This window comes from Schistocerca serialis, chromosome 7 (assembly GCF_023864345.2).
Source record: "Schistocerca serialis cubense isolate TAMUIC-IGC-003099 chromosome 7, iqSchSeri2.2, whole genome shotgun sequence".
In the NCBI taxonomy this organism is placed as follows: Eukaryota; Metazoa; Arthropoda; class Insecta; order Orthoptera; family Acrididae; genus Schistocerca; species Schistocerca serialis.
In genome coordinates, this window is record NC_064644.1 from 605,270,862 (window position 1) to 605,297,467 (window position 26,606).

A 26,606-nucleotide genomic window follows, 5' to 3' on the forward strand; every position below is an offset into this window, starting at 1 on the left:
TGCCCATATCAAACCTTCCAGTCACCAGAAATACCTCCACTTCGACAGCTGCCGCCCATTCCATACAGCCTAGCCACCTGTGGCTGTCGCACCTGTAGTGATGGGCAGTCTCTCTCAAAATATACCACGGGTCTCACTGAGGTCTTCACAGAGGGTAATTACCCTTCCAACTTTGTACAGAAACAGATCTTCCATGCCTTATCTCTCCAGTCACCCATCATCTCCCAAAGTCACACCTTCCAGCCAGAGAGGAGCGTTCCCCTCGTGACTCAGTACCACCCAGGAATAGAGCAACTGAATCACATTCCACCAGAGTTTCAAGGACCCCTCGGCCTGACGTGAAATGAGGTACCTCTCATCGTGACTTGAAATGAGGAATGTCCTACCTGCTATCCTTCGCACACCTCCCACAATAGTATTCGACCGCCCCCAAACCTACACAATATCCTTGTCCATCCCTACACACCCCCTACTCCCAACTCCTTGCCTTATGGTTCATATCCCTGTAATAGACCTAGATGCAAGACCTGTTCCAAATACACTACTGGCCATTAAAATTGCTACACCACGAAAATGACGTGCTACAGACACGAAATTTAACCAACAGGAAGACGATGCTGTGATATGCAAATGATTAGTTTTTCAGAGCATTCACACAAGATTGTCACCGGTGGCGACACCTACAGTGTGCTGACATGAGGAAAGTTTCCAACCGATTTCTCATACACAAACAGCAGTTGACCGGCGTTGCCTTGTGAAACATTCCTGTGATGCCTCGTGTAAGGAGGAGAAATGCGTACCAGCACATTTCCGACTTTGAAAAAGGTTGGATTGTAGCCTATCGCAATTGCAGTTTATTGTATCGTGACATTGGTGCTCTCATTGGTCAAGATCCAATGACTGTTAGCAGAATATGGAATCGGTGGGTTCATGAGGGTAATACGGAACGCCATGCTGTATCCCAACGGCCTTGTATCACTAGCAGTCCAGATGACAGGCATCTTATCCACATGACTGTAACGGATCGTGCAGCCACGTCTCGATTCCTGAGTCAACAGATGGGGACATTTGCAAGACAACAACCATCTGCATGAACAGTTCGACGACGTTTGCAGTAGCATGGACTATCAGCTGGGAGACCATGGCTGCAGGTACCCTTGAAGATGCATCACCGACAGGAGCGCCTGCGATGGTGTACTCAATGACGAACCTGAGTGCACGAATGGCAAAACGTCATTTTTTCGGATGAATCCAGGTTCTGTATACAGCATCACGATGGTCGCATCCATGTTTGGCGACATCGCAGTGAATGCACATTGGAAGCATGTATTCGTCATCGCCATACTGGCGTATCGCCCGGCGTGAGGGTATGGGGTGCCATTGGCTACACGTCTCGGTCACCTCTTGTTCGCATTGATGGCACATTGAACAGTGGACTTTACATTTCAGATGTGTTACGACCCATGGCTCTACCCTTCATTCGATCCCTGCGAAACCCTACATTTCAGCAGGATAATGCACGACCGCATGTTGCAGGTCCTGTACAGGCCTTTCTGGATACAGAAAATGTTTGACTGTTGCCCTGGCCAGCACATTCTCCAGATCTCTCACCAGTTGAAAACGTCTGGTCAATGGCTCGTCACAATATGCCAGTCACTACTCTTGATGTACTGTGGTATCGTGTTAAAGCTGCGTGAGCAGCAGTACCTGTACACACCATCCAAGTTCTGTTTGACTCAATGCCGAGGCGTATCAAGGCCGTTATTATGGCCAGAGGTGGTTGTTCTGGGTACTGATTTCTCAGAACCTATACGCCCAAATTGCCTGAAAATGTAATCACATGTCAGTTCTAGTATAATATATTTGTCCAATGAATACCCATTTATCATCTGCATTTCTTCTTGGTGTAGCAATTTTAATGGCCAGTAGTGTATCTTCCCCCCACCACCCACCCATTGCATGCATCACTTATACCAACAAAGGCATGGCTATCAGTGAAACCAGTCAAGTTATCTACAAGCTAAACTACAACCACTGCACTGCATTCAATACCAGGATGACAGTCAACAAGCTGTCTGTCTGCATGAACGGCCACTGACAAACTGTGGACAAGAAACAGTTGGACTACACGATTGCTGAGCATGCTGCCCAACACAACATTCTTCATTTCAGTGACTGCTGCACTGCCTGTGCCCTCTGGATCCTTCCTATCAGCACCAGCTTTTTTGAATTGTGCAGGTGGGAACTCTACCTGCAATATAGCTTACATTCCCATAACCTTCCTGGCCTCATCCTGTGTTAGTCATTGTCCTTTACTCACCTATCGCCTTCCCTGTTCCCATTCCAGCACTACACGGCCTTCTGTTCCACCAAAGCTCCCACAGCCTTTTACTTGTCTTCTTTATGGTGCCCCACCTTTGCCTCACATCCCTGCTCTCTGTCTAACCTCTCAATTGCACCTAGATGCCCTGCCCAGTCTCCACCTTTTCCCTGTATGTTCCCACAAGTACCACTTTACTGTTACCCAGTACTATCCTACTGGCCCTCCCCCTTATATCCTTCTCCTTACACTCACCATCAAAATGGTTCAAATGGCTCTGAGCACTATGCAACTTAACTTCTGAGGTCATCTGTCACCTAGAACTTAGAACTAATTAAACCTAACTAACCTAAGGACATCACACATATCCATGTCCGAGGCAGGATTCGAACCTGCGACCATAGCAGTCGCTCGGTTCCAGACCGTAGCGCCTAGAACCGCATGGCCACTCCGGCATCACCATCCAGGTTGCTTCTCTCATCGTGTACAGTTGCTCCCAGTTGGGTCTTGGCACCCAGAGATAGTGGTCATGTGTGTGAGAGTTGCATTCGCATGAATGCATGATTGTTTGTGTGTGTCTGTCTGTGTATGTATTGTCTAATCCAGAAGAAGGCATTTTGGCCAAAAGCTTACTTGTTTAGATGCCTTTTTGTTGCATCTGTCTGCGACCCAACATTTACGCTTTATGATGAGTAGCAATTGTCATTATTGTTATCCTGGATTTTCCATTTTTCAATATTAGGAAAAGCATAGATAGCTACTGATAATAAAGATGACCTTTTGAGATGCAGACTGGCACAACAGTAGGAATGTTACACACTATTGCTTTCAGCCAAAACCTGTTCAGCAAAGAAAACACACACACATTCACACAACCAAGCACACCCCACACACATGACCACTACCACCAGCAGTTCCAACTGGAATGTAACCATCATGTAAATAGCAATCTGGAATGGGGGCAAGGAAGGGGAGAGGGTTAGCAGGGTATGGGGGTGAGAGAGAATGGCATGTAGGGGCTAGAGACTGCCAACCACAGCCTCAGGAATGGGGGGAGGGGGGGGGGAGGAGGAGCAGGGAAGGGGAAAGGACAGGCAAGTGCATTGGCAGAGTGCAGCACACAAGGAGGGTGAGAGAATGTGAAAAGTGAGGAAGTGATAGAATGAGGGGTGGAAACAGTTCGGTGGAGGATGTGGGGGCAGTAGGTTACCATAGGCTTAGGCTGGAGTAATTGCAGGAGTGGAGAAAGTGTTGTAAGAATAACTCCCATCTTTGCAGTTCACAAAAGCTGGTGTTCAAGTGAAGGATGCAGATGGCCCGGGTTTGAAACAGCCATTGAAATCAAGCATGTTATGGTCTGCTGCATGCTGTGCCACAGGATGGTCTACTTTGCTCTCAGCAACAGTTTGGTGATAGATGTCCAGTGTGGTGGACAGCTGGTTGGTAGTTATACCAATATAAAAAAATACAATGGTTGGAGCAAAGATAGTGTAAAACAGGCTGCTTTCAGAGATGGCTTGATCTTTGTTAGAGTAAAATATGCCTGCGACAGAACTGGAATAGGAAGCATTGGGTGTAAGGATTTGTCCGAGGGATATGATCCCTGTGGCAAGGGGATGGGATTGGGAGTGGCATAGGGATGGACTAGGATGTTGTGGAAGTTGGATGGGAGATGGAATACCTCTTTAGAGGGGTGAGAAGGGTCTTGGATAGGATATCCCTCATTTCAGGGTGTGATGATAAATAACACAGGCCAACAATGGAAAAAGTTTTTTGCTGAAAATATCTTATTCTTATGTTTTTTAGGATGGGAAATCCAAATATGATGCTTAAAAAACTGTATCACCCACCATTTCTTCACATTTTACAGTTAAATGTATTAAATTAAGCAATTTTTTTAAAGAATTTAACAGATTTTATGTAGTTAAAATAATTTAGAAAGGAGGTGTAATGAATGTAGATGACGTTGGTAGCATTGCTGAAAAACATTTTCTGACAAAAAAAAGATCAATTCTATTTTTGTGTTAACAGGTGGTGTTTTGTTTACTGTCAAAACCTAACCTCCCTCACTTTCCTGTTTCCTGTACGTGTTCTCTGTACAATGTCTAATCGTCGTTGTAAAAACTATGGTGACAGTTTTTTTGTTACATTTATGGTGAATCTGTGATTTAAAAAACACCAAAGAAACATTACAGACGTCGTGAAAAAGATTTATCTATCATACTTTGGATCTAAACTTGGTGATCGAAATAAATCTTGGGTGGTGCATAAGGTATGTTATGTGCGTGTTGAAGATCTGAGAAAACGTCCAAAAAGGAGAAAAAAGCCATTAGATTTGCTGTTCTTATGATATGGAGGGAGCCAAGAAATCATTCTGATGAATGCTATTTTTGCAGTGTTGATATTACTGGTCATAATTCGAACACCAATAAGGCAAGAAGCTACCCTAACCTTCTGTCCACCATTCAACCAGAAGGGCATGGTGTAGATTTGCTGGTTCCTCAACCACCAGTTGATTTAAATTCTATTCCAACAGAAGTATTTTCTGATGTACAATCTGATTTACATGAACCAGATGATGATGAATTCCATTGTAATACAGAAAGTGTAGAGCCCAAAATTGTTTACCCAGACCGAGCTTCATGATTTGGTTAGGGATCTGGGCTTAACGAAAGAAAAAGCTGAATTGCTTGGCTCTAGATTAAAGGAAAAGAACTTATTGGCAGTTGGAACCAGCATATACATGTATAGAATGAGAAAGTTTTTTCAACAAGAAAGTGATTTAGTGTACTGCTCAGACATTCCCGGTCTGATGAATGAGTTTGGTATTGTATACAAAAAGGAAGACTGGTGGCTATTTATTGATTCATCCAAAACTAGTTTAAAGGCTGTTTTATTACACAATGGTAACATGTATGCATCTATACCTGTTGGACATTCTGTATATATGAAAGAAAGTTATTCTGCTAATGGTTGGATGATATGTGGCATTCTAAAAGTAACATGCATGCTCCTTGGTCAACAAGGTGGCTTTACCAAATTTCCATGTTTCTTGTGTGAACAGAACAGTAGTGCTAGGGATCAACACTGGTGCAGAAATAACTGGCCTGTGAGGGAGTCTTTAAAATGCGGTGAGAAGAACATTCTATGCAGAAACCTTGTAGATCCAAAAAACCTACTCCTACCACCTGTACATATAAAGTTAGACCTAATGAAATAGTTTGTAAATGCTTTGCCTAAAGATGGACCGTGTTTTTAGTATCTCTGCCAAAATTTTCCACACCATTCAGAAGCTAAACTAAAGAAGGTGTCTTTGTTGGACCTGACATTAGAAAATCGATGTTTGATGTTAACTTTGAATCCACAATTACCTGAAATGAGAAAGAAGCATGGGTATCATTCAAGCAAGTTGTTAAAAAGTTCTTAGGACACGAAAAAGACTCAGAATATGTTTCTATTATAGCTACAATGTTTAATGAGTCTGAAAGTTCACTTTTTGAACAGTCACCTTGATTACTTCCCGGACAATGTGGGAGATGTTAGTGAATAGCAAGGAGAGTGTTTTCACCAGGACATTAAAGTAATGGAAAAATGCTATCAAGGCCGCTGGAACACCAACATAATGCGGGACTACTGTTGGTCACTTCACCAAGAAGTTCAGCAAGTGACTCATCATAGAAAAAGCTACCCACACAAGAAGCTTCAAAGAAAAAAGAGAAAGAAAATACGAACCAATTCCAGCTGACAAGTGAAACTTGTATTGACACATACCATTGTTTTAAGTAGCTTACTGCAAGTACAAACCATGCTTATGTTGTAACAAAGTGTTCCATTAATTACCCCATTTACCACATAGCATAAGATTTTTATAATATATATATAAAAAAAACATATTGCTCGAAAACTATAGGTGATACAAAAAACTAAGGCTTGATTTGGATTCAGCTCATAAAAATCTATAAAGATCAGCTATCAAAGTAAAAAAGTTTTTTAAAAAAATTTCATTGGCCTGTGTAGTCAAAGCACTGGCAGAGGATGTGGTTCATTTGTTCCAGTCCAGGGTGGTACTGGGTGGTGAAGGGGGCACTCTTCTGTAGCTGGTTCTTGGCGGTGGTGGGAGGATTGAGGGTGTGTGGGGAAATGGCACAGGAAATACGTTTGCATACTATGTCCTTGGGATAGTGCCTGCCTGTGAAGGCCCTGGTAAGACTTTCAGCATACCTCAGAAAGTAGTTCTCTTCACTGCAGGTAGGCCGTCCACGACTGGCAAGGCTAAGTGACAGGTATTTTTTTTTAATGTGGAAGGGATGGCAGCTGTCAAAATGTAAGTAGTGTTAGTGGTTGGTGGTTTTAATGTGGACATAGGTGTGGATGGAGCCATCAGAGAGGAGGAGGTCAATGTCTAGGAAGGTGGTATGGTGGATCGAAGAGGACCAGTTGAATATCCGGAGAGAAGGTGTTGAGGATGTGAAGAAATGAGGACAAGGTGTATTGGTCCTGAGCCCGGATCATCAAGATATCATCAGTGAACCTGAACCAGATGGTTTTTGGATGCCAGGAAGTTTTCCTCTGGCATGGGATGTGCAGTGCGGGTGCCCTTGGCTGTGCTGCAGATTTTTTTGTGTACCTTCCCTACAAAGCAGAAGTATTTATGTGTTAAAATAAAGTTAGTTAGATGAATAATGAATGAGGTAGTGGGTTTGAAATCTGAAAGACAGTGGGAAAGTTAGTGTTCAATTGTGGCAAGACTGTGGGTATGAGGGATGCTGGTATATAGGGAAGGGGCATCAACAGCAACCAGGAGGTAAAGGGTTGAGGATGGTAGAGAGACAGTGAAGGAAGTACTTGGTATCTTTGATGTGGGAGGCTAGATTATAGGCAGATGGATGGAGGTGTTGGTCAATAGAGAGTCGGTGAAGGAAGTTGTTGGTATATTTGATGTGGTATGCTAGATTATGGGAAGTTGATTGGAGGAGTTGATCAATGGAGGCCAAAATCCATTCACTAGGGGCACAGTAGCCAGCTACAATGGGGTGTCCAGGACTGATGGGTTTGTGAATTTTGAAGAACATGTAGAAGGTGGATGTCAAAGTGTTTCAGAGGTGAGGAGGGAAATGGATTAAGGGGAGAGGTTCTGGGAAGGGCTTAAGGCTTTAAGCAGTAAATAGAGGATATGTTGGACTTCTGGGAGGGGATTACTGGCAGAGTTTATAAATGGATGAGTGAGACAACTGGTGAGGCCTTCTGCCCAGTAGTCACTGCGACTCATCACAACGGTGCTGGATTCTTTGTCTGCAGGGAGGATGATTAGGTCAGCATCTCTTTTGAGACTGTGTATGGCTGTTCTTTCCTCTACTGAAAGGTTGGTGTTCCTAGGAAGGGGCCTGGGGAAGGATGGTGAGACTGAGTTGGAGGTTAAGGGAAAGTGGGGGAAGATCGCTGTTAGATAGTGGTATGAAGAGTTCACTGTTGGAATTAGTTTGGCTTTGGTTGTAGGGATTGTGACAAAGAAATGTTTCCTTTGCATGGATCAGAAGAGGGAGAGTAGGTTTTTGACAAGTCCAATATGGTTAAATTTGGGTATAGGGCTAAAGTGAGGCCTTTTGATAGAACTGAAACTTCTGTGGAGATAAGGATTCTGGTGGAAAGATTAACAGCTGTGTTCCAGGATTGTTTGGGCTCTGGATTTGGAGAGTTGGTGGGAGTTTTGGGGGATGTGGCAAGGTGAAAAGGTCCTCTAGGCAGGGTCTCCTTTTCCATTCTTCATTTTTTCTCCCATACTGTACTACCCAACACTGTGTCTGGAGGTCTCTAGTCCCTGCACACCTCAACAGACAGTGCTCTTTTCTCCCCCCATCTGTATCCTTCCCCACCTCCACTGCAGATTGCTATTCACATGAGTCTCTTTCCAGTCATAACCGCCAATGGTAGCAGTCATGTGTGCATGAGGTGTTTAATCTATTCTTTTCCTAAGATGCATCTTATACCAAACAATGTGCTTTCTTGTTTTTAAAATCCAGTTATTATTTCCCTCTTTGAGGGGGAACCACTGTTTCCCATAATCACTTCATCCTGGACATGTTAGGAAGCCAGAGCATAACATAGAACCAACATTCAGTTTATACTTAGAACCTCACTTTTTACTTAGAACCTTATGTCATTCAACGTTGAAATTCAGTAATTTTTCATACACACTCTTCCACATATGAATAACTTTCTAACTGTACTGTTTGCAGCACTCTCCATTTAAAATAATGATAGAATGAGTTAAAACCATCATTGCTCTTGTGATAGATATGTTCAATTGCTCTTGTGATAGATATGTTCATCTCATCTGTAATTTCTTACATGCTGCATCTCCATAGCTGCTCACATTGCCATTGTTCAGGTGTCTCAGAAATCTAACTCTGCCATCCCGTATGCATATTGCTGTCAACAATGCTAATTCAGTAAAAACTATAGCATTTATTCAGTGAGCACTAGATGGAAAAATGACGTACACTTGGACAACACTACTTTAAGCATTGTGCAAAAAGGTGAACATTATTCACCAGGTTTCATTTTCAGTACTCTTCCAACAGAACTGAAAAGAATGAGTGATAAACTCCAAGTATTCAGATCCAACTTAAAAGGTTTCCTTGTCACACTCTCCTATTATGTTCAGGTGTTTGCAGTAGTTGAGAATTTTTCTCTTTAATGTGTAATTTATTCTTATACCTTTTGGATTTTTCATCTTTTATTTATTCTTTAAGACTTTCTTTATAAATTGTCTAGTCAGAATCCTGTAAATTGTGTATTGACTTGCGCCATTCCCAAGTAGAGTTGATCCCCATGGCCCCACAGAACTTGATAAATAAACAAAGTAAAATAAATAAATAATCAGATATGTCCCCATTGAGAATTGGAACATGCGATTATTTTCACTTTCGATAATTTCCTCAGATGGTGGGATTTTGTTGGTATTGAAATAAGCTTCTTCAGTTGGTGGGAATGTGTTGGTAATGAGATGAGTCCTAATGTCAACTTTACATGCTCAGATAATTATATTTCAGCCATAGATTCTTTTCCATTTCAAATAACCTGTGTTACCTTTAAGCGAAGAGGTTGAGTCTTGGAACTATGATCTGTGGCTTAGTGCAGTTTATTTTTGGTTTATTTTCTTTATTAATGGTCTATAGAGTTGAACATGTACAAGATGAACAGTCAATGCAAACAATGCAACAGTGATGGAGCATGCATAGTGGTAAGTTTTTTACAGTCTAGATGAAATTGTAGTTAAATAAATTGTAAAATTTTAATATTATATAATACAAGTTGACATAACGGCACCAAGAATGTTATTTAACTTGAGCTCTGTATCTGTGTGTGCTCTGTATCTGTTTTCTGTAGTGCTTTAATGATTCTAAGAAAATATGTATTTTCTTTTTTCTGTATTGCTGGTCAAAGAATTTACTGTATACATTTTTATATAATTATGTACTCAAATGTCTGTATATGCTATAAGATTATCATATTGTATTTGTAAACAACTGACTCATTGCTTGTCCTCGTGAACCCAACATAGTTGGACCTATGGAACATGAAATAAAATCAAAATCAAATCAAATCAAATCAATCAATCAATCAAAATTTCTAAAACACCTTCTTTGTGAATATATGTTAGAGTACCAGATGGAAAGAAGAGCTTCTCAGTATAACAAATAATGTTGTTAACTGCAAATCAATCTCTATTCATATTACATCAAGGTAGGTCTTATTCTTTGGCAGTAAGCAATGTACTTACGCAGATTTTAAGAAGGAACTAGTAGATAAACAGCAGCTAATTTCTATAAGTGGATAAGCAACCGCTTTCTCATATTGCAGGGTTCCTGTAAATTTTTTCATCTTCATTTATTGAATATGAGGTGTGGCAAGTAAATAATAAGACTGGTGTCAGAAATGTGATTTTAATGTGAACAAATTTACAACTAACTGTTATCCCCTTCAGCATATTCCCCTCCTCTGTCTATGAACCACTGGATATTTGCCTTCCATTGTTCAGAGCAGTGCTGTAGGTCATCTGTTGTCACCCTCTTCAATAATGCTTGTCATTTCTCCCTTTACCTCTTCAACAGACTAAAAATGCATTCCATTCCAATGCAATTTTCATTTCAATTGAAAGGTAAAAGTGATAGAGAGCCAGTTATGGTGAATTAGGATGGAAGTTTGAGAACAGAAATGCACTTGTCCGCTAAAAACTGTTTCACAGATAACAGCATTTTAGGCTGGCGTGTTGTCCTGACGCAAAATCCACTCATTGTTCTTTCACAAATTCAGTTGTTTCTTCCTTATTCTTTCCCTCAGCTTGATTAGAACTTCTTTGTAATATTTATGGTTAACAGTTTGACCCTCAGCACACATTCCATTATGATAACACTTCTCATATAAAAAATGAACAACATTACCTTCAATTTTGACTTGCTTGTCCATACTTTTTTCATTCTTGGCAATGACGCTTTGTTTGTGGGTCATACTGCAAGATCCACGTTTCATCACATGTGATGATGTGTGAGAAAATAAAGTTTTTTGTTGAGTCATTCCAAGACATCAGAGCAAATGTTCTTCTGATGGCCTTTTTGTTCTTGAGAGAGGTTTTTCAGAACAAGTCTTGCACAAACTTTTTCATGGTTAATTCATCATGCAATATGTGTCTTACTGTCTCTTTGTTCACACTCACCATGTCTATGAGCTTCAAGATGCTCAGGTATTGGTCATTCCACATAATTTTATTAATTTTCTGAAAGTTTGCTTCACTTCCTGAACTCATAGATTGACTGGGACATTCATCATCTTCAACTGTTCCTGCCTTCTGAAAACTGTTTGTAACATTCAAAAACTTCTGCATGTGACATAGCATTATCTTCAAGCACCTCCTTTAATGTATGAAAACATTCAGCTGCCAACTTTTCTAATTTCACAAGTAATCTGAGGTTAATGTGCCGCTCAATTTTTAAGTTCACCATGCTTGCCGCACCACTACAGAAGAATGTCTGTTACAATAAAAGCTCAGAAGTAAGCTAAAGTAGATAGAAAGATGAAATGAATGATGGCTGCTCTTGAAGATTCAGGATCAACTGCATTCCAGTACCAACTCCCCCATACAGCTGTGTGGTAGGAGGTGTGTAGTCGCATTATTTAATTGCCACACATAGTGTATAAGTACAATTAGAACTCATCAATTTAATAACAATATGTTTTTAACACAATGTACAGACTTAATTTCTGACTGCTACACTGCTTTTCTCTCTGTTAATGTACATCTTGCTCACTCATATCCCCAAAGCTCCATGGAACACTGTCAAGTAATGAATGAACAAATATTCAAAATTATTAATAATGTTTTTGGTTAAATGTGGATAATTTGATTTTTTGTTAATTAAACATTAATTAATGTAATACCTAAGGCATTCTTAATGTTTCAGATGAACAATGTTTTTAAAATATCTTGCAGATATCGATGAATGTTCAGAACGGCCAGGAATCTGTAGCAATGGTGAGTGTAAGAACTTCCAAGGCAGCTTCCAGTGTCTTTGTAATGATGGCTACATCTTGGCTCCTAGCCGGGATACCTGTGTTGATATTGATGAATGCCTTCGCCACCCAAATATCTGCAACAATGGAACTTGTATTAACACTGTGGGGCATTACAAATGCCACTGTTACCCAGGGTTCAAACTTAGTCATAACAATGATTGTATAGGTAAGTATATGATTACTATTTTTCAATTAATTAAATGTTTTACCTTGTACTATTATTTATTTCATTTATCAGTTTTAAATAATAATTTAAATAGAGTCATTCTTTTCGGGATTTCATTTGTGAGATCAAAAGATTGTCATATTTGTTCTAATAAAAGTTGTATAAATCCATAACTAGATGTAGATATCAATAGCTGTCATTTGACTGCTTCAAACTTGATTAGCTGTGAAAGAAAAATATTCTTCACACTCTCAGATGTTGACGAATGCCGCATTATGCCTACATTATGCCGCAATGGACGATGCCGTAATGTAATGGGATCCTTCAGCTGTGAATGTGCAGAAGGATATGTTCTTGCTGCAGATGGTCAACACTGCAGAGACGTGGATGAGTGCCGGGAGGTTAGTCTTTAACATTAGTATATTGAGCAGTATTCACTCTTCTAAGTGAGTGTCAAGTTCTTCGTTGTTACTATGTCAGTGTATTGTTTCTGTTTAGAAACCGGGCACATGTCCACCTCCAGGAAAATGTCAAAATCTCATGGGTTCTTTTGTCTGCAACTGCCCACCTGGTTATGAGCTAAGTCCAGATGGCAGATTATGTGAAGGTAATTTGTCTTCAATTTTTCATATTAAAGACTCTCAAAGAAATAAAAATAGGCTGTACTTGGTTTTTGTTTCTGGTTAACTTACAACAGGTTTTAATACAATTATGAAAGTGAGTTCTGTTGATGTTTGAATTAAATTTTTGTGCCACTATAGTGGGGTTCAGACACTATACAGCGTAAAGAAAAAATGTTACGCAGATATATGTATCGAAAAACAAATTGTACCACCATCAGCTAATATAAAAACCTTTATTATTGCTACTTGTTACATTATTATTAATCATCATCAGGCTCACAAACATTGTTTAATTATGGTATGCTAGGCCACATCTGTTCAGGATGTGGCTGGGTGATCAAGAGTGCTCATTCTCTCTCGCTGTGTAGGCAGTGAGCACCTGCTGTAAAATGGGGTGATCAGACGTCATTACATAGTGCAGGGGAAGTGCAACCAGTGCATTGCTGTCAGAGGAATGACCAAGTTACATTCAATGTAACCTTAGTTGCAAGTGTATATACTTGTGGTTCAGTGCTTAAAGTTGAGAGCAGCTCTTTTTAAACAGATAAACAGCAACATAATGGCTGGGTTAGGAACTCCAAACTGATGGTCAGGCAAACCAACATCAATTTACAATACATCAGTGCAGGATGCTTATATCCTTACGATACACAATGACGTCTTGATATGCTTAGTGTGCTTCAAAGCTCTGAACACAACAAAAAATTCAGTTTACAACAACATTAAAATACCTTACATGCTAAAGATCATGGACTCTTGGAAGGCGAACAGAAAGAAGCAAAGCTGCAAAAATTAAAAGACAGCACTGTCATGTGATGCAACTGAAGAAGCTATTCAGCATATGGGAGAACATCTAAATAGTTTTCCACAACATTTTAGTTTTCAGGAGGAATGCTCAACAAATGAAGCTGCAGTTTGAACAAGTTACTATATTGCTTTTCAGATTGCCAGTGTCTGGTGCACTTTCACTTATTTTCAGTGGATGTTGACAATGTGGAAACTGAGCTTCAATTAGAATGCCAGTGCAACAGTTGTGTGATAAATTTCATAATAAAATTGGCCTTGCAGACTTTTATAAGAATCTCCCTAAACATAAATTTCCAAAACTTTTTCTAGTCTGCAGCTATGATTATGTTTATATTTGGATCTACTTACTTGTACGAGCAACATTTTTCCCCAGTGGGGAGAATAAATTTGCCCACAGATGCTCGCTGAAAGACTTCAACTTAAAAGCTTGTCTTCAAATCACTAGCATTCATAAAGTCATACCAGACATTGATGCCTTAGTGAAAAACAAAATAAGTAAAATTGAGTAACATCTTGTGTTTCTGTATTTAACATTTAAATAAAATGATAAGAAAATACAAGTTTGTCAATTTAAATTTCACTCTAAAATGGCATTCATCATCATACTGCATCAATTGTGGGAAGTATTGGGTTTCGTACTTAGCTGTGCCATGTTATTTGCTTCATCAAAATATTAAAAGAGATGTTTCATTTCATTGTCATTTCTCATCAATACTTAACTAGTAATGTCAACAGCCATGCTGAGGTAGAAATACTGATTCCTGTCAGATCACAGAAGTTAACCACTGTCGTGCATGGCCAGTACTTTGATAGGTAGCCATCCGAGTACACAACACGCAGTTGACAATTTTCTCTTTGCCTCTACAGCAAGGGGACAAGAGAAGTGGTGGCATAAAGTCCCTGATCATCAGTCTTTGTGCCAGTGTCCTGGATTCTATTCCAAATGTCTCCGCAGTGTCTCGTGAAGTGAGGGCATGCAACATTGTTGATGACAGTCTGTCCGTTGGATGGGGACACTAAGCTCGGCGGTCCCCTTGGTGTTCTTTGACAGGAGTAGGCTACATGCTGGCACTGGGTTTCACCCTCTCCCTTCTCTCATCATCTCCTCCATGAACATGACACTACACTATTCACACACCCATTATAGTCACCTACACTTCACAAATTCACTTACATGCACAACTCTCGTACTTTGTGGGGTGAAGGTGCCTGTAGGCATGAAAAATAGGAAAAATCTTTTCAATTAGGCAGTCAAACTAGTCCTTTGGAGACCAACTTTACTTATTACTAAAGTAAAAACACTGCTGAAACCAAAGAAACCATCGAATGAAAGCTACTGCTTGACAGCTCTTCTTGGCTGCTGCTACAAACTTCTAGAAACGTACTTTTGAATAGCATGGGACCACGAATCCTAGAAGTTATCCCACCAGAGCAGATGGATTTCACACTAAATGGGAGTTGCACAGGCCAGTTTTAGAGCCCGGCCACACATACTGAGGCAAGTTGTCAGAAACAAAAAAGTTGGCAGTAACTTCCGTAACCCTAACAGCTGCCTGTGCCACTGTGTGGAAAGAAGGGCTTCTACACAAAGTGATAAAAGTAATTCCACACGAGACCATACTCATCAACAACATGTTTTTGGATAGATACTTCCAGGTGATGCAGGGTTATAACATAAGCAAACAGAGGAAACTGACTGATGAACTGTGCTAAGGATCAGTGTTAGCGCCAATGTTTTCTTAACTTCTACATCTCTGACCTGCCTGAAACCATGTCAAGGAAGTACAGCAGTGCTAATGATATGGCTCTAGCTATCTAGAAGAAGCAGTTCCAAGATGATGAAAACATTATCACTGATGACCAAAATAAAATGCATGGGCATCTAACTAAATGGAGTCTAGTACCAATCCCTCCAAGACAGAGGTCAGCCGTTTTCATTTGATCAACAAAATGGCTGGATAAGAGCTGAAGGTTCACATGAATAATACTAAAATCAACTGTCAAAAACATTCAGAGTGCTTGGGGGGTATTCTAGAGAGACATCTTAAAAATGTATTCCATGTAATAAACTCGCTCAATGATCTCATTCAGAGTTTATGCAGCGCTAACTGAGGAGCAGCAGTGGATACCCTATGAACCTCTGTACCCTCCTTAGTGTATTCTGCAACTAAGTACTGAGCATCAGTGTGGCTAACCAGCAAGGATGTAAAGGAGGTGCACACCTAGTTCAATGTTGCTATAAGAACTGGATGTATAAAGACTTTTCCACTATACTGGCTTCCAGCACTTAGTCATATAGCCCCATGTTTCCCACTGAGACAGGAAGCTTTTATGAAGGAATATATGAATGTAATGAATACTCATCTACTTTCCATCCATGAAGATAGTCCAGTTTTGGAAACAACTTGACTTTACTGCAGAGACTCCCCTCTGATTGGCCAAACATCTGGTAGCTACCAACTTCAGCAGGGATACTAAATGGCATGAGAACTGTAACGATAGTGCCTTCTCTGAGGACTGAGACATATTAGTCCAATAGAAAAACTGAACACACAGTCTCCACAAGTGAGGGTAGCTACACAGTTCCAGTTGTGACTGTGGGGCTCCAAATCAAACTGTCCAATACATAGCACAGGAGTATGAACTGAGAGCCTATCAAGATAGCCTGGGTTACTTCAACACCATACTGTTCTGACTTGAACAGGTTGCCAGTCTGGTTGTCAGAATATGAAGATGCAAGTTGCAGAATTTATCTGCCTCAATGTGTTCTTCTGTTTCATTGTCATATTGTATTCTGTATTTGACTTTATTTTATTTTAGTTTATTCTGCAGCCTTCATTGATGTGTTTTATAGTGTATTTATATGCTAAATAAATGAATCTCATTAATAAAACTGTCTAAAAAAATAAATTTGCTACAAAAACCATTAGCAAACTACCTTGAAGCGATACATCTCTGTATAACAGGATATTATCAGCAAAGCTATCTTGTTCTGATGCCTCCCTCCCCTATCTTCCCCTCTCCACTCCTTTCCCCACTACATTTCATTGTGAGCCAGCCATGCTCACTGATGCGGCTTGAGCATGTAAAAGCTCACACCAGCAGATTAGTGAGCAGGCCAATGCTAGACTCTGCTAGTGTGCACAGCTTTCATGTTCCTCGACTCACTGCTCACTTTGCTTGCACCAGGTTATAGGCAGAGTGTTTATGTGCCCATCATGTTCCAGAATTTGCCTTCATTGTTAAATGCAATCAGACTTCTTGAGTTATGACATCAGCACATTCTGTGAACTTTGTTATGAAGAGTGATGGCAGTGTCACCTGATGATGTTCAATGAGTGAAAGTGGTTGTGACACAATAAATGTACCTTAATGTAGCTGTGGTTCTTCTTATTAGCATTAGCTGTGGAGCACAAGATGATCAAGATTATTTTTCTATAGTGAGTTGTGCTGTCAAGTTCATATTTGTGGAGTGGAATGGATTGTCACAGATGAATCGAAAGAGGTAATGTAATTGAAAAACTTCTTGTACCTGATGGTGGTTAGTAACAGTTTAAATTGGTAACAATAATAAAGGTCTTCATTGCAACTGTTGGTGTTGTATATGATTTTGGTAACTACAAGCTGTGTGACACAAACTACCGAAAATAAATATGTTGGTTTATATTAATTTTTGTTCGTATTTTGTAGGTTGATGTTATTACATGTTTATTATACTTTCTTGACACACACACACACACACACACACACACACACACACACACACACGCACACACACACACATTGTCTCACATTCACATGCATGGCTTCATTATCTTTTCCTTACAAAAATGTCTCCCATAGAGTCTAACCACTCACTTATAACAGGACATTGACAGTCACTAAAGCCTTCACAGACAATATCCACATCACATCACTAAGTGCCCAACTACTTCCACAAACCAGCTGCAAAGGAACACCCCCTTCATCACCCACCATCTCACCACTTAACTGTACCCTTCACAAAGCATTAGACTACCTTCCTACTGCTCCCAAAGTCATATTCTGCTGGCCACACAGTTTGTGAAGTATCATGGCCCTTCCTAATCCTACCTTCTTTACACATGGGTCATACCCTAATGAGACCCAAATGCAAGATTTATCTTATGCACCCACACAGAAAACCTTGTTCAAGTGACATCACAGGCATATTCTACCATGTCAGAGGTAGGGCCACCTGTGAAAGCAGTTATGCCGCATACCAGCTCTGCTGTTACTTGTGCTCACCATTTAACGTGGGGAGACTACCAAACTGCTGTATACCTGAATTACAAGTATATCTGATTGGGCAGGCTTGGAGATGGGTGAAGTTGCAGTGCATTATTGCACATGCTGGATTATCTTAGGAGGGCCACCATCAAGTAATAGGATAGGCTCAAACAGAAATTTCTGTCAACTTATATACTGCCTGCCAAAGACCACCCACACAATGCACGGGACAGGGCAATATATTATTGAATGTTATTGAGCAATAGATTTTTACTCTGGTTATTGTTTCATTTTTATTTCACAGGGAAATTATTTTTTAGTTTCATAAGGTTTAATCTGTTGTTCTTTCTTCGCTTTGAGCTCATACATGTTCACAGATATGCTGATGGGGGAAAACATGTCTTTAATAGATTATATGTGTTAAATTCTTATTATGGTGTAACTGAAAATGAGTTTCCTTTTCAGACATTGATGAATGCGTTGAGAATGAGGGAATATGTGAAGATGGGATCTGCATTAATACTGATGGAGGAATGATATGTGAATGTCAGGAGGGCTATGTTCTCAGTCAAAATGGAATGAAATGTATTGATGTACGTCAAGATTTATGTTATGATAATTACAGAAGAGGTAAGAATTTTGCACAGTTTATTTTTTTACTGCTTGTTCAGTCACATTATCAGCTCCAGAATAACAAATTTATAAGGATAGGTGTTTTTATAGATCAAGGGGACACAGAAACATAGTCCATTAAAGATGTGATAATATCTTCTTTAACTATACTTAAGGAACTTGAGAGGTATATTATAATTGCGGTACTCTGTGTACCCATAGCAAATTAATATGTTCTACACTTCATTCTTTCCAAAGATGTTCAAATAAAAGCATGAAGAATAGGAACAAACCAGACAAATAAGAGTAGACTTGCACTCTGTCGGTTCTGTACGAACTTAACTATGTATATAGATTATAGTTTATTGTGGTTCAATGGCTTGGTACCCATAGTGCAACTGGATACCACTTTGGTAACTTGCGCATCCCTAACCACCCCTGTTATCTAACTAGGGAACGGGACCTACAGTTTAATGTGGAATCTGAACCACATGTTGTTGATTTGATAACTCCTCACATCATTGGGAGATGAAGGCTATGTTAAAATGAAGACTGAAAAATCTATGGTTTGACCGATTTTGGTTTCCAGACACATGTTTCACTGTTTTTCTTTTTTCAAAACTGGCTTTTCATCCAAAAAAATGGGGTAGCCAGTACCCTGATTGAACTTGCTGAGCTACAGTGCCATCTCTAGACCACCTGGCCCAACAAATATATAGATGATTCACTTATAGGTTTTGATAGGTGAGTTTGCGAGTTTAAAAAATGTGATATATATGTCGATATCTTTTAATTGCATTGACATAGAAGCATAAAGTACTTACACTACCAAGGGACTGTAGATCATAGAATTTGACATAAATTTCAACTTGATACCTCTACTCTTGACTTTCATTACTTCAGGAGGCAAAATTTCAATACTGCCAATGGATACACATAAAAGTATGTGGATTATCCTAGCATTCAGAACTAACAGTTATTTCCTCAGGGAGGAGAGAGGGTTAGCATGGCTAACATCAAAAATGAAGGGAAGATCACTTAGGCCCCAGGATGAGAGAAATAGATCTGTCATGAGGATGAGGGGAGACAAAGACTAAACCATAGTATCATTCAATTGCAAGATAAATAAAACCTATACTTTAATAAATTCCTCCTGTCTTGTTTCATCAGAAGAATATTTTATTAGAACTTTTGTTTCTTTTCTCTAAAATGTTTCAATTGTGAAGTGATTTTGTCAAAAGGAATAACAGTAATAACTTTATTCAATATCAAATGATGCACGGAGCATTTTTCTGAATTTGCCAATTCATAACAAGCAAAAATATGAAAACAAAAACTGAGTATTAAGTCCTTATATTAAGTAATACTAATATACTTGTGTGAAACCTACACAAAATTTTCTTTATTCTATGTGAAGCTGCAACACCCATCTAGTGAGTAGTGTGGGTTGGCAATCAATATTCCTTTTTATTCTGGCTTTAAATTTTAGAGTGAGGAGAGATGTGACTGCACTCAGCAAAGAAATTGTAGGGCTCAATCCTGCATAGAGTAGATTTCTTTGATACAATCCAGTTCAGTGGCTTGTGAGATGAAACTGATCTTTGTTTCTAGTAGTGTTTTTTGTAGGTCATTGTTCATATTTTGTTTAAGTTTTCAGACCAACATGGTCAATTTAAAAATATGCATAAGTATTTATAACATGGTGTGGGTGGTACCGCCTCTCCCCCATCCCCCAGTGGCTGTTAGTTGCATCTGATAACTAGTTTCGATCACATTTAATGCTCACCTCGAGATCTAAGAATGAAATAAAACAATATGTTAATAAATAACTATTTCAATATTTAATATACAGGCTGGAGAAAAATTGTGTCACAAAATTTTAACCCTGGATAGCTGATCCCAGTAGGAACCAGAATTACTAATGCTGTGTAGGTTGACAACGGACAATTTTTAAACTACAGAAACTTGGCACTACGCACTCCGATTGGCCTTGGGATTGCCTGTTACCGGATGCTCTGGATAACACATGACGCGAATGCTTTTCCTGCTGCAGATTGTGATGTATCCAAGGTGGCCCACACACTCGGTGGTAGTGCTCCAGCCTTCCACTCTGAGGGCCTGGAGGCGAATCCGCCGGGGTCCCAACACATCCGTTGTAGATTCATGATAAGACATACCAGGAACAAACCCATCAAAACACCTGTTAGTTCGGGTACAGAAAGTATTTTACAAGTTGTGCCAGCCCTGAAAAGGGCCTTTTTTGTAGCTAGGACATTGTTTACTTAAAGCAGGTGCTCGGACTGGTGACCCTCTGATGCAACACAAGCTTGGTAACGTCAAACGGTGTTTTGCCAAACTCTTTCAAAGATTCCTGGCATTACCTTTGATGGCATGTTGAATGCGAGCCATTAATTCCTCTTCATTTCTAGGTGGTTCGTGTCTGGATGGTTGAACTAAAATCTTGAAGAATCCCCACAGGAAAAAGTCCGATGGCATGATGTCTGGTGATCATGTCATACGAGCACTTCTGCCAATTACCTGGCTGTCGAAGAGTTCATTTAAATATTGACACACAGTACAACTGTTATGTGCAGATGCCCCACCATGCTGCAAAAACATGCATATTCGTATGTCCAGGGGAACAGCTTCTAGCAGGCCGGGTAGAGTGTCTTGCAAAAAGTTAAGGTAATTTGCCCCAGTAAGTCAAGGAGGTAGACGGACCGGCCCAATCAGATGGTCACACACAGTGCCTGCCCAAATGTTGAACAAATTGTTACTGGTGTCCGAGTGTTGTAAAGGCCATCCTGATGGAAGGTGTACTCATCAGTGAACAACACGATGGTGGGGAAGTTGGGATCTGATGCAACACATTGCTGAAACCACCAGCAAAACCCTAGTCTGTGTTCATAGTCCACCACAAGATTTTGGTCTTGAACAAGGTGGAAACTAAATGGATGCCGGCCGTCATCCCTCAAAATCTCTCAGGCTAACTGATGAGTGACCCCCATGTTGTGTCCAACTGCTTGAGTACTTGTCATAGGTGCTTCATTGAAGCGCTCAAGAACAGTCTCTTCAAATGCAGCATCCCGCTGTGTTCGAGGTCTTCCAGCATAAACATGATATCCCGCTAATGAGCCTGTTTCACCAAATCGCTGGGGAATTGCTGTAAATGTTTGTGGGTGTGGCTGGCATCTTGTTGGGTACTGTTCCTTGTACAACCATCAAGCTTCATGTGCATTACCATTGGCTAGTCCATAAAAAAAAAGAACAGTATTTCATTGTTCTTCAAACAAATACTGTGCCACCATGCTTACTGTATAACTAAATTTCAGGTGACGTGTGTGTACTCCAAAGCGAAGCAAGACCTATTCGACATGTGTGTGTGTCTGGTTAGGGCAGTGACGGGGTGAGGGATGTTTGTATGTGTGAACCAAGAACCAATGCGCTGCCCGTCAGCCGACAAACAGTAACAGGGCAATCCCATGACCAAATGGAGTGCGTGGCACCAAGTTTCCATAGTTTAAAAATGGTGTGTTGTTGACCTACACAACTTTAGTAATTTTGGTCCCTACTGGCATCAGCTATCTGGGGTTTAAATGTCATGTCACCATTTTTCTTCACCCTGTAGATTCAAAATATTTAAAATGTAAAATTCTTAAATTTGTACCTGATTAATCACAAGTTGTGTAAAGTCAAATTTCTTTAAAAAGAACATAGTCATCAGTTGTAAAATAATTAAAAAAACATATCTATAGTAGACTTGTGGCAACATTCAGTGGAATATATCATTTTGTCATATCCACTTTGCATCATACAGACCCATGTATCATTATTAGATATATTATCGGACATTACTTCATTTTTAAAAATTAATTGTATTACATCTTTTAGACAATATCTGTGTTACATTTTAATACTGCATGATATTAGTGCCTTTCCTCTTCTCCCCTTTCCCCCTCACACCTTCCATCCTTTACTGGATTTACTAAAATGCTGGATGCCACTGAATGTTGTCACAACTGCACTACAATGTTGTTCCTTATATTTTACAGCAAATGTCTATGATCTTTTTAAAGAGATTTGACTTTTCACAACTTGTGATTAATTAGGTAAAACTTCATGAATTTTAAATTTTAGATTTCATCAGTCCGTCTATATTATCTACTTATTCACATACAGTTTTAAGATTTTTAAATGTTTTGAATCTGTATTATCTACTTAAATGTGATCATAACCTGTAATAAAATGTTTCTAACTGCCACTAGGACTGTTACAATAAATGCTTTAAAAATTTGTACAGTTGTGGCATCTCCCATGACAATATGTCAGCCTTTATTAATATGTGGGTAGTAAATTGTGGCGTGAGTCTCTTGGTTTAGTACCACAAATTATTCATACAGCCTTTGCTGTGACTTTCAGGGCTTGTAAAGGCTTGCCTGTTTTGTGACACACAATACTTTGGTTCCATAGTTTATACTAGATAAGACCAATGGATGATAAGCAGTCCACACTACATGTGTGTCATTGTAATACTTGCTAAAAGTATTTATTACAAATATTTTTTTTGCCAGTTTGCTTGCTAGAAAGTGCATATGCATACCCCACTGACGTGCGTCTTGTATTGTTATTCCCAGGAATTTTACACAGTTCCCTTTAGTGGCAGTATCAGTTAAAATGCATAATTGTTTTCAATCTCTGACTGTCTTATGGAGTTGAAATCCATCACTGCTGTTCCCTTGCTGCTGAGACTGAGATGAGTCTCATTGAAACTCTAAACTATTTCATTTCTAATACAGGTGCATGATATTTCTTATTAGTAATAATATATGTGCTTGCATACAGTAAATATAACATCAGCATACAGAATTATCTTTGAATTTGGGCAGCAGTATTTTATTTCATTTACATAAATTAAGAAAAGAAGGGGTCTCCGTACTGAGCTCTGTGCACTGTGGAAACGTGTATTTCAAATCAGTAATGCTAGATCTGTGTGTGCCAATGCCCATTTTTAATAGTACCGTTTGGTTTCTCTTTATTAGATAAAATTTTATTAGACCATGAATAAGGCCGCTGATGCCTATGTTCTATAATTTCTCTATGAGTGTTGATATACTCACTTTGTCAAGTGCATTTTTCAAGCTCAAGGAATATGCCTGTAACATATTCCTTGTTCTCTATAGCAGTTATTATGTCATCAATAAATTGTGTGGCAATTGACAAAGTTAATCTGTAAAACCATTCTGAATTTCAAAGATTAACTATATTTATTTGAAAATTTTATAATTTTGTCATATATGACCTTTTCTGTAATCTTATGAAGAAGGTAGTTGCTACTCATCATTTAGCGGAGATGTTGAGTCGCAGACAGGCGCAACAAAAAGACTGTCAGTAAGTGAGCTTTTGACCAACAAGACCTTCGTTGGAAATAGACAAAACACACCCAGCCACCCACCCGCCCACACACACACACACACACACACACACACACACACACACACACTGACACAAATGTAACTCACACATACACGACTACAGTCTTTGGCTGTTGAGACCATACTCCACACTTTTGAAAAGACAGGCAAAACAGAAATTAGTCTATATTTTTCCATTTTCAGCCCTTTTTAGACTATTTTCAGTGGGTCAAGAGAACTTCCTGATCTTAATATTCTATTAAATGGAAGAGAAAAGGCGTCTGGATAGGTTTTCAATGTAGGACTTTAGACCCCATATATCCTGCAGATTTACAGTTTGGTAAAGTCTTTAATATGCTTCTTATTTCACTGCTGTCAGTTGGCACAAGGTAGATGGTGTATGTGATAGTATCCTATCAAGTTCCAAAATGTTTTTTGTTTGCAAAAATTCTTATTTACTAATACAAACATGTAAAATTGATCAGAAACAACAATGAAACTATGTAATTGCAGTAAATTATAAATTGTTTTTGAAATATTGTGGGCTGTGTTCCATCCTACAACAACCCATTTCACTTCTTTAATTCTCTTAGATGTAATTTTGTTTGTCAAATTATTTATAATTGTTGTTATGGTCTCCAGACCAAAGACTAGTGTTATGCAGTACTCCACCCCAGTTAATTCTGCGCAAGCCTCTTTGCATATCTACTGCAACCTACATCCATTTGAACCTGCTTATTGTATTCACACCTCGATCTTCCCTCTACAACTCTTACTCACCACATTTCCCTACAGTATCAAATTAACTATTCATTGATGCTACAGTATGTGTCGTGTCAACCAAACTCTTCGTTTAGTCAAGTTGTGTCATAAATTTATTTTTTGCCTGAATCATTAACTCCTCATTAGTTGCTCAATCTACCCATCCAATCTTGAGCATTCTTGTATAGAACCACATTCCAAATGTTTGTATTCTCTTCATATCAGAACTGCTTGTTGTCTACATTTCAGTTCTGTGCAAGGCTACACTTCAAGTACCTTCAGAAAAGACTTCCTTAAATTTAGTTTATATTAGATGTTAACAAATTTCTCTTTTTCAGAAATGACTTCCTTGCCATTTGCATTGTGCATTTTATACCCTCTCTACTTCAGCTACCATCAGTTATTTTGCCACCAAAATAACTAAAATCATCCACTTCTTTTAGTGTCTCATTTCCTAACCTACTTCCTGATTTAATTCAACTACGTTCCCTTTCCCTTGTTTTACCCTAGAGATGTTCATTTTATATCCTCCTTTCAAGACACTGTTCAATACATTCAGGTGCCCTCCCAAAACCCTTGCTGTCTCTGATAGAGTTACAATCTCATCAGCAAACCTTGGAGTTTTTATTTCTTCTCCCTGAACCTTAATTCAATTTCCAAATTTCTTCTTAGTTTCCTTACTACTTGCTCAATATACAAAATGAAAAAAACACCAGGTGTAGGCTGTAGCTCTTCATCAAGTTACTTCCATTAGGAATGTGGAATGCACTCAACAACTGTGATATGACTTTCAAATCAGTCAGCCTTCCTTTTCAGGCTTTATTAAAGCAAATCTAGATTACAGCTAGTGCCTAACCATTATCAATGCGCTTTAGTTTAAGGCTACGAATGAATTGTGACAGAAGTCTGAACAACAGGCGACTGACGTACTGGGACATTTATTGAAAGTATGAAATAATGCATTGATAATGGCTAGGCACTAGCCAAAATCTAGATTTGTTTTAATAAACCCTGAAAGGGAAGGATGACTGATTGCTTTGCTCCATCATTGTGGAAAGCTACAACTCTGTCTCACTCTCTCCTCAAACACTGTTTGCTTTTCATGTCCTTTGAAACTGATGATTGCCCTCTTGTTTCTGTACAAGTGTACAAGTCATAATAATCTTTTGCTCCCTGTATTTAACCCCACTACCTTTAAAATTTCAAAGAATAGTGTCTAGGTAACACTGTCAAAAACTTTCTCTAAATTTACAAATTCATGTGCTTGATGAAAGATCCATATGTAAAGACTGGAAAGTTGCACAGGATTTGCAGTAAGATTTTGGAACACATACTATGTTTAAACATTATGAAATATTTCAAAGAAAGTGTTCTGTTGACATATGTTATTGAAAAAAATGAAAATGAGCATATGGCATCATTGGCCGGGAGGCCCCATTCGAGGAAGTTTGCCCCCCAAGTGTAAGTCTTATTTCATTCGATGTCACATTGGGTGACTTGCGCTCCAGTGATGAGGATGAAATGATGATGAGGGCAACACAACACCCAGTCCATGAGTGGAGAAAATCTCCAGCCTGGCTGGGAATCGAACCCAGGCCCACTTGCATGGGAGGCAAGCATGTTACCACCCAGCTAAGCAGGCAGACATATGTTTTTGATGAATATTATAGACAGAGGAAGTATGAAATTAACTACTAAAAACGATAGATAATGGTAGATGTCTATGCATAACCCATACGAGAAGAATGGACAGTTTAGTTGGGTATAGTCTGCAGCAATTATAAATAGTGAAACTGGCACTGAAAGGCACAAGAGACGATGATTATGACTAGAATATGCAAAACAGATTATGAAGAATATTGGGTGTAATAGTTCTGAAGAGTTTAACTCATTAGTAGAAGACAGGAATAGATGACAGACAATATTAAACCAGTCAATGGACAAATGACTTAAAAAAATACTTTCCAAATACAGTTCATTTATAGGTCACCCAGTTACTTTGTAGAAAATATTAAATAATTGAATGGATAAAAAATCCACTCACCAAGCAGCAGCAGGCGCAAACACACATGATAGTCACGCAA

The 26,606-nt window shown here is 39.3% G+C and overlaps 1 protein-coding gene across 1 annotated transcript in view; it reads left to right on the forward strand.

Annotated features, from left to right (window-relative positions):
• The window catches only part of LOC126412131 (fibrillin-2-like), a 675,186-nt gene that overhangs the window by 531,350 nt on the left and 117,230 nt on the right, over window positions 1-26,606 (forward strand). Inside the window, exons 38-41 of the mRNA XM_050081574.1 lie at window positions 11,811-12,059; window positions 12,315-12,460; window positions 12,558-12,666; window positions 18,203-18,367. Coding sequence (XP_049937531.1) covers window positions 11,811-12,059; window positions 12,315-12,460; window positions 12,558-12,666; window positions 18,203-18,367 — 669 coding nt within the window. The remainder of the gene's footprint in view (window positions 1-11,810; window positions 12,060-12,314; window positions 12,461-12,557; window positions 12,667-18,202; window positions 18,368-26,606) is intronic.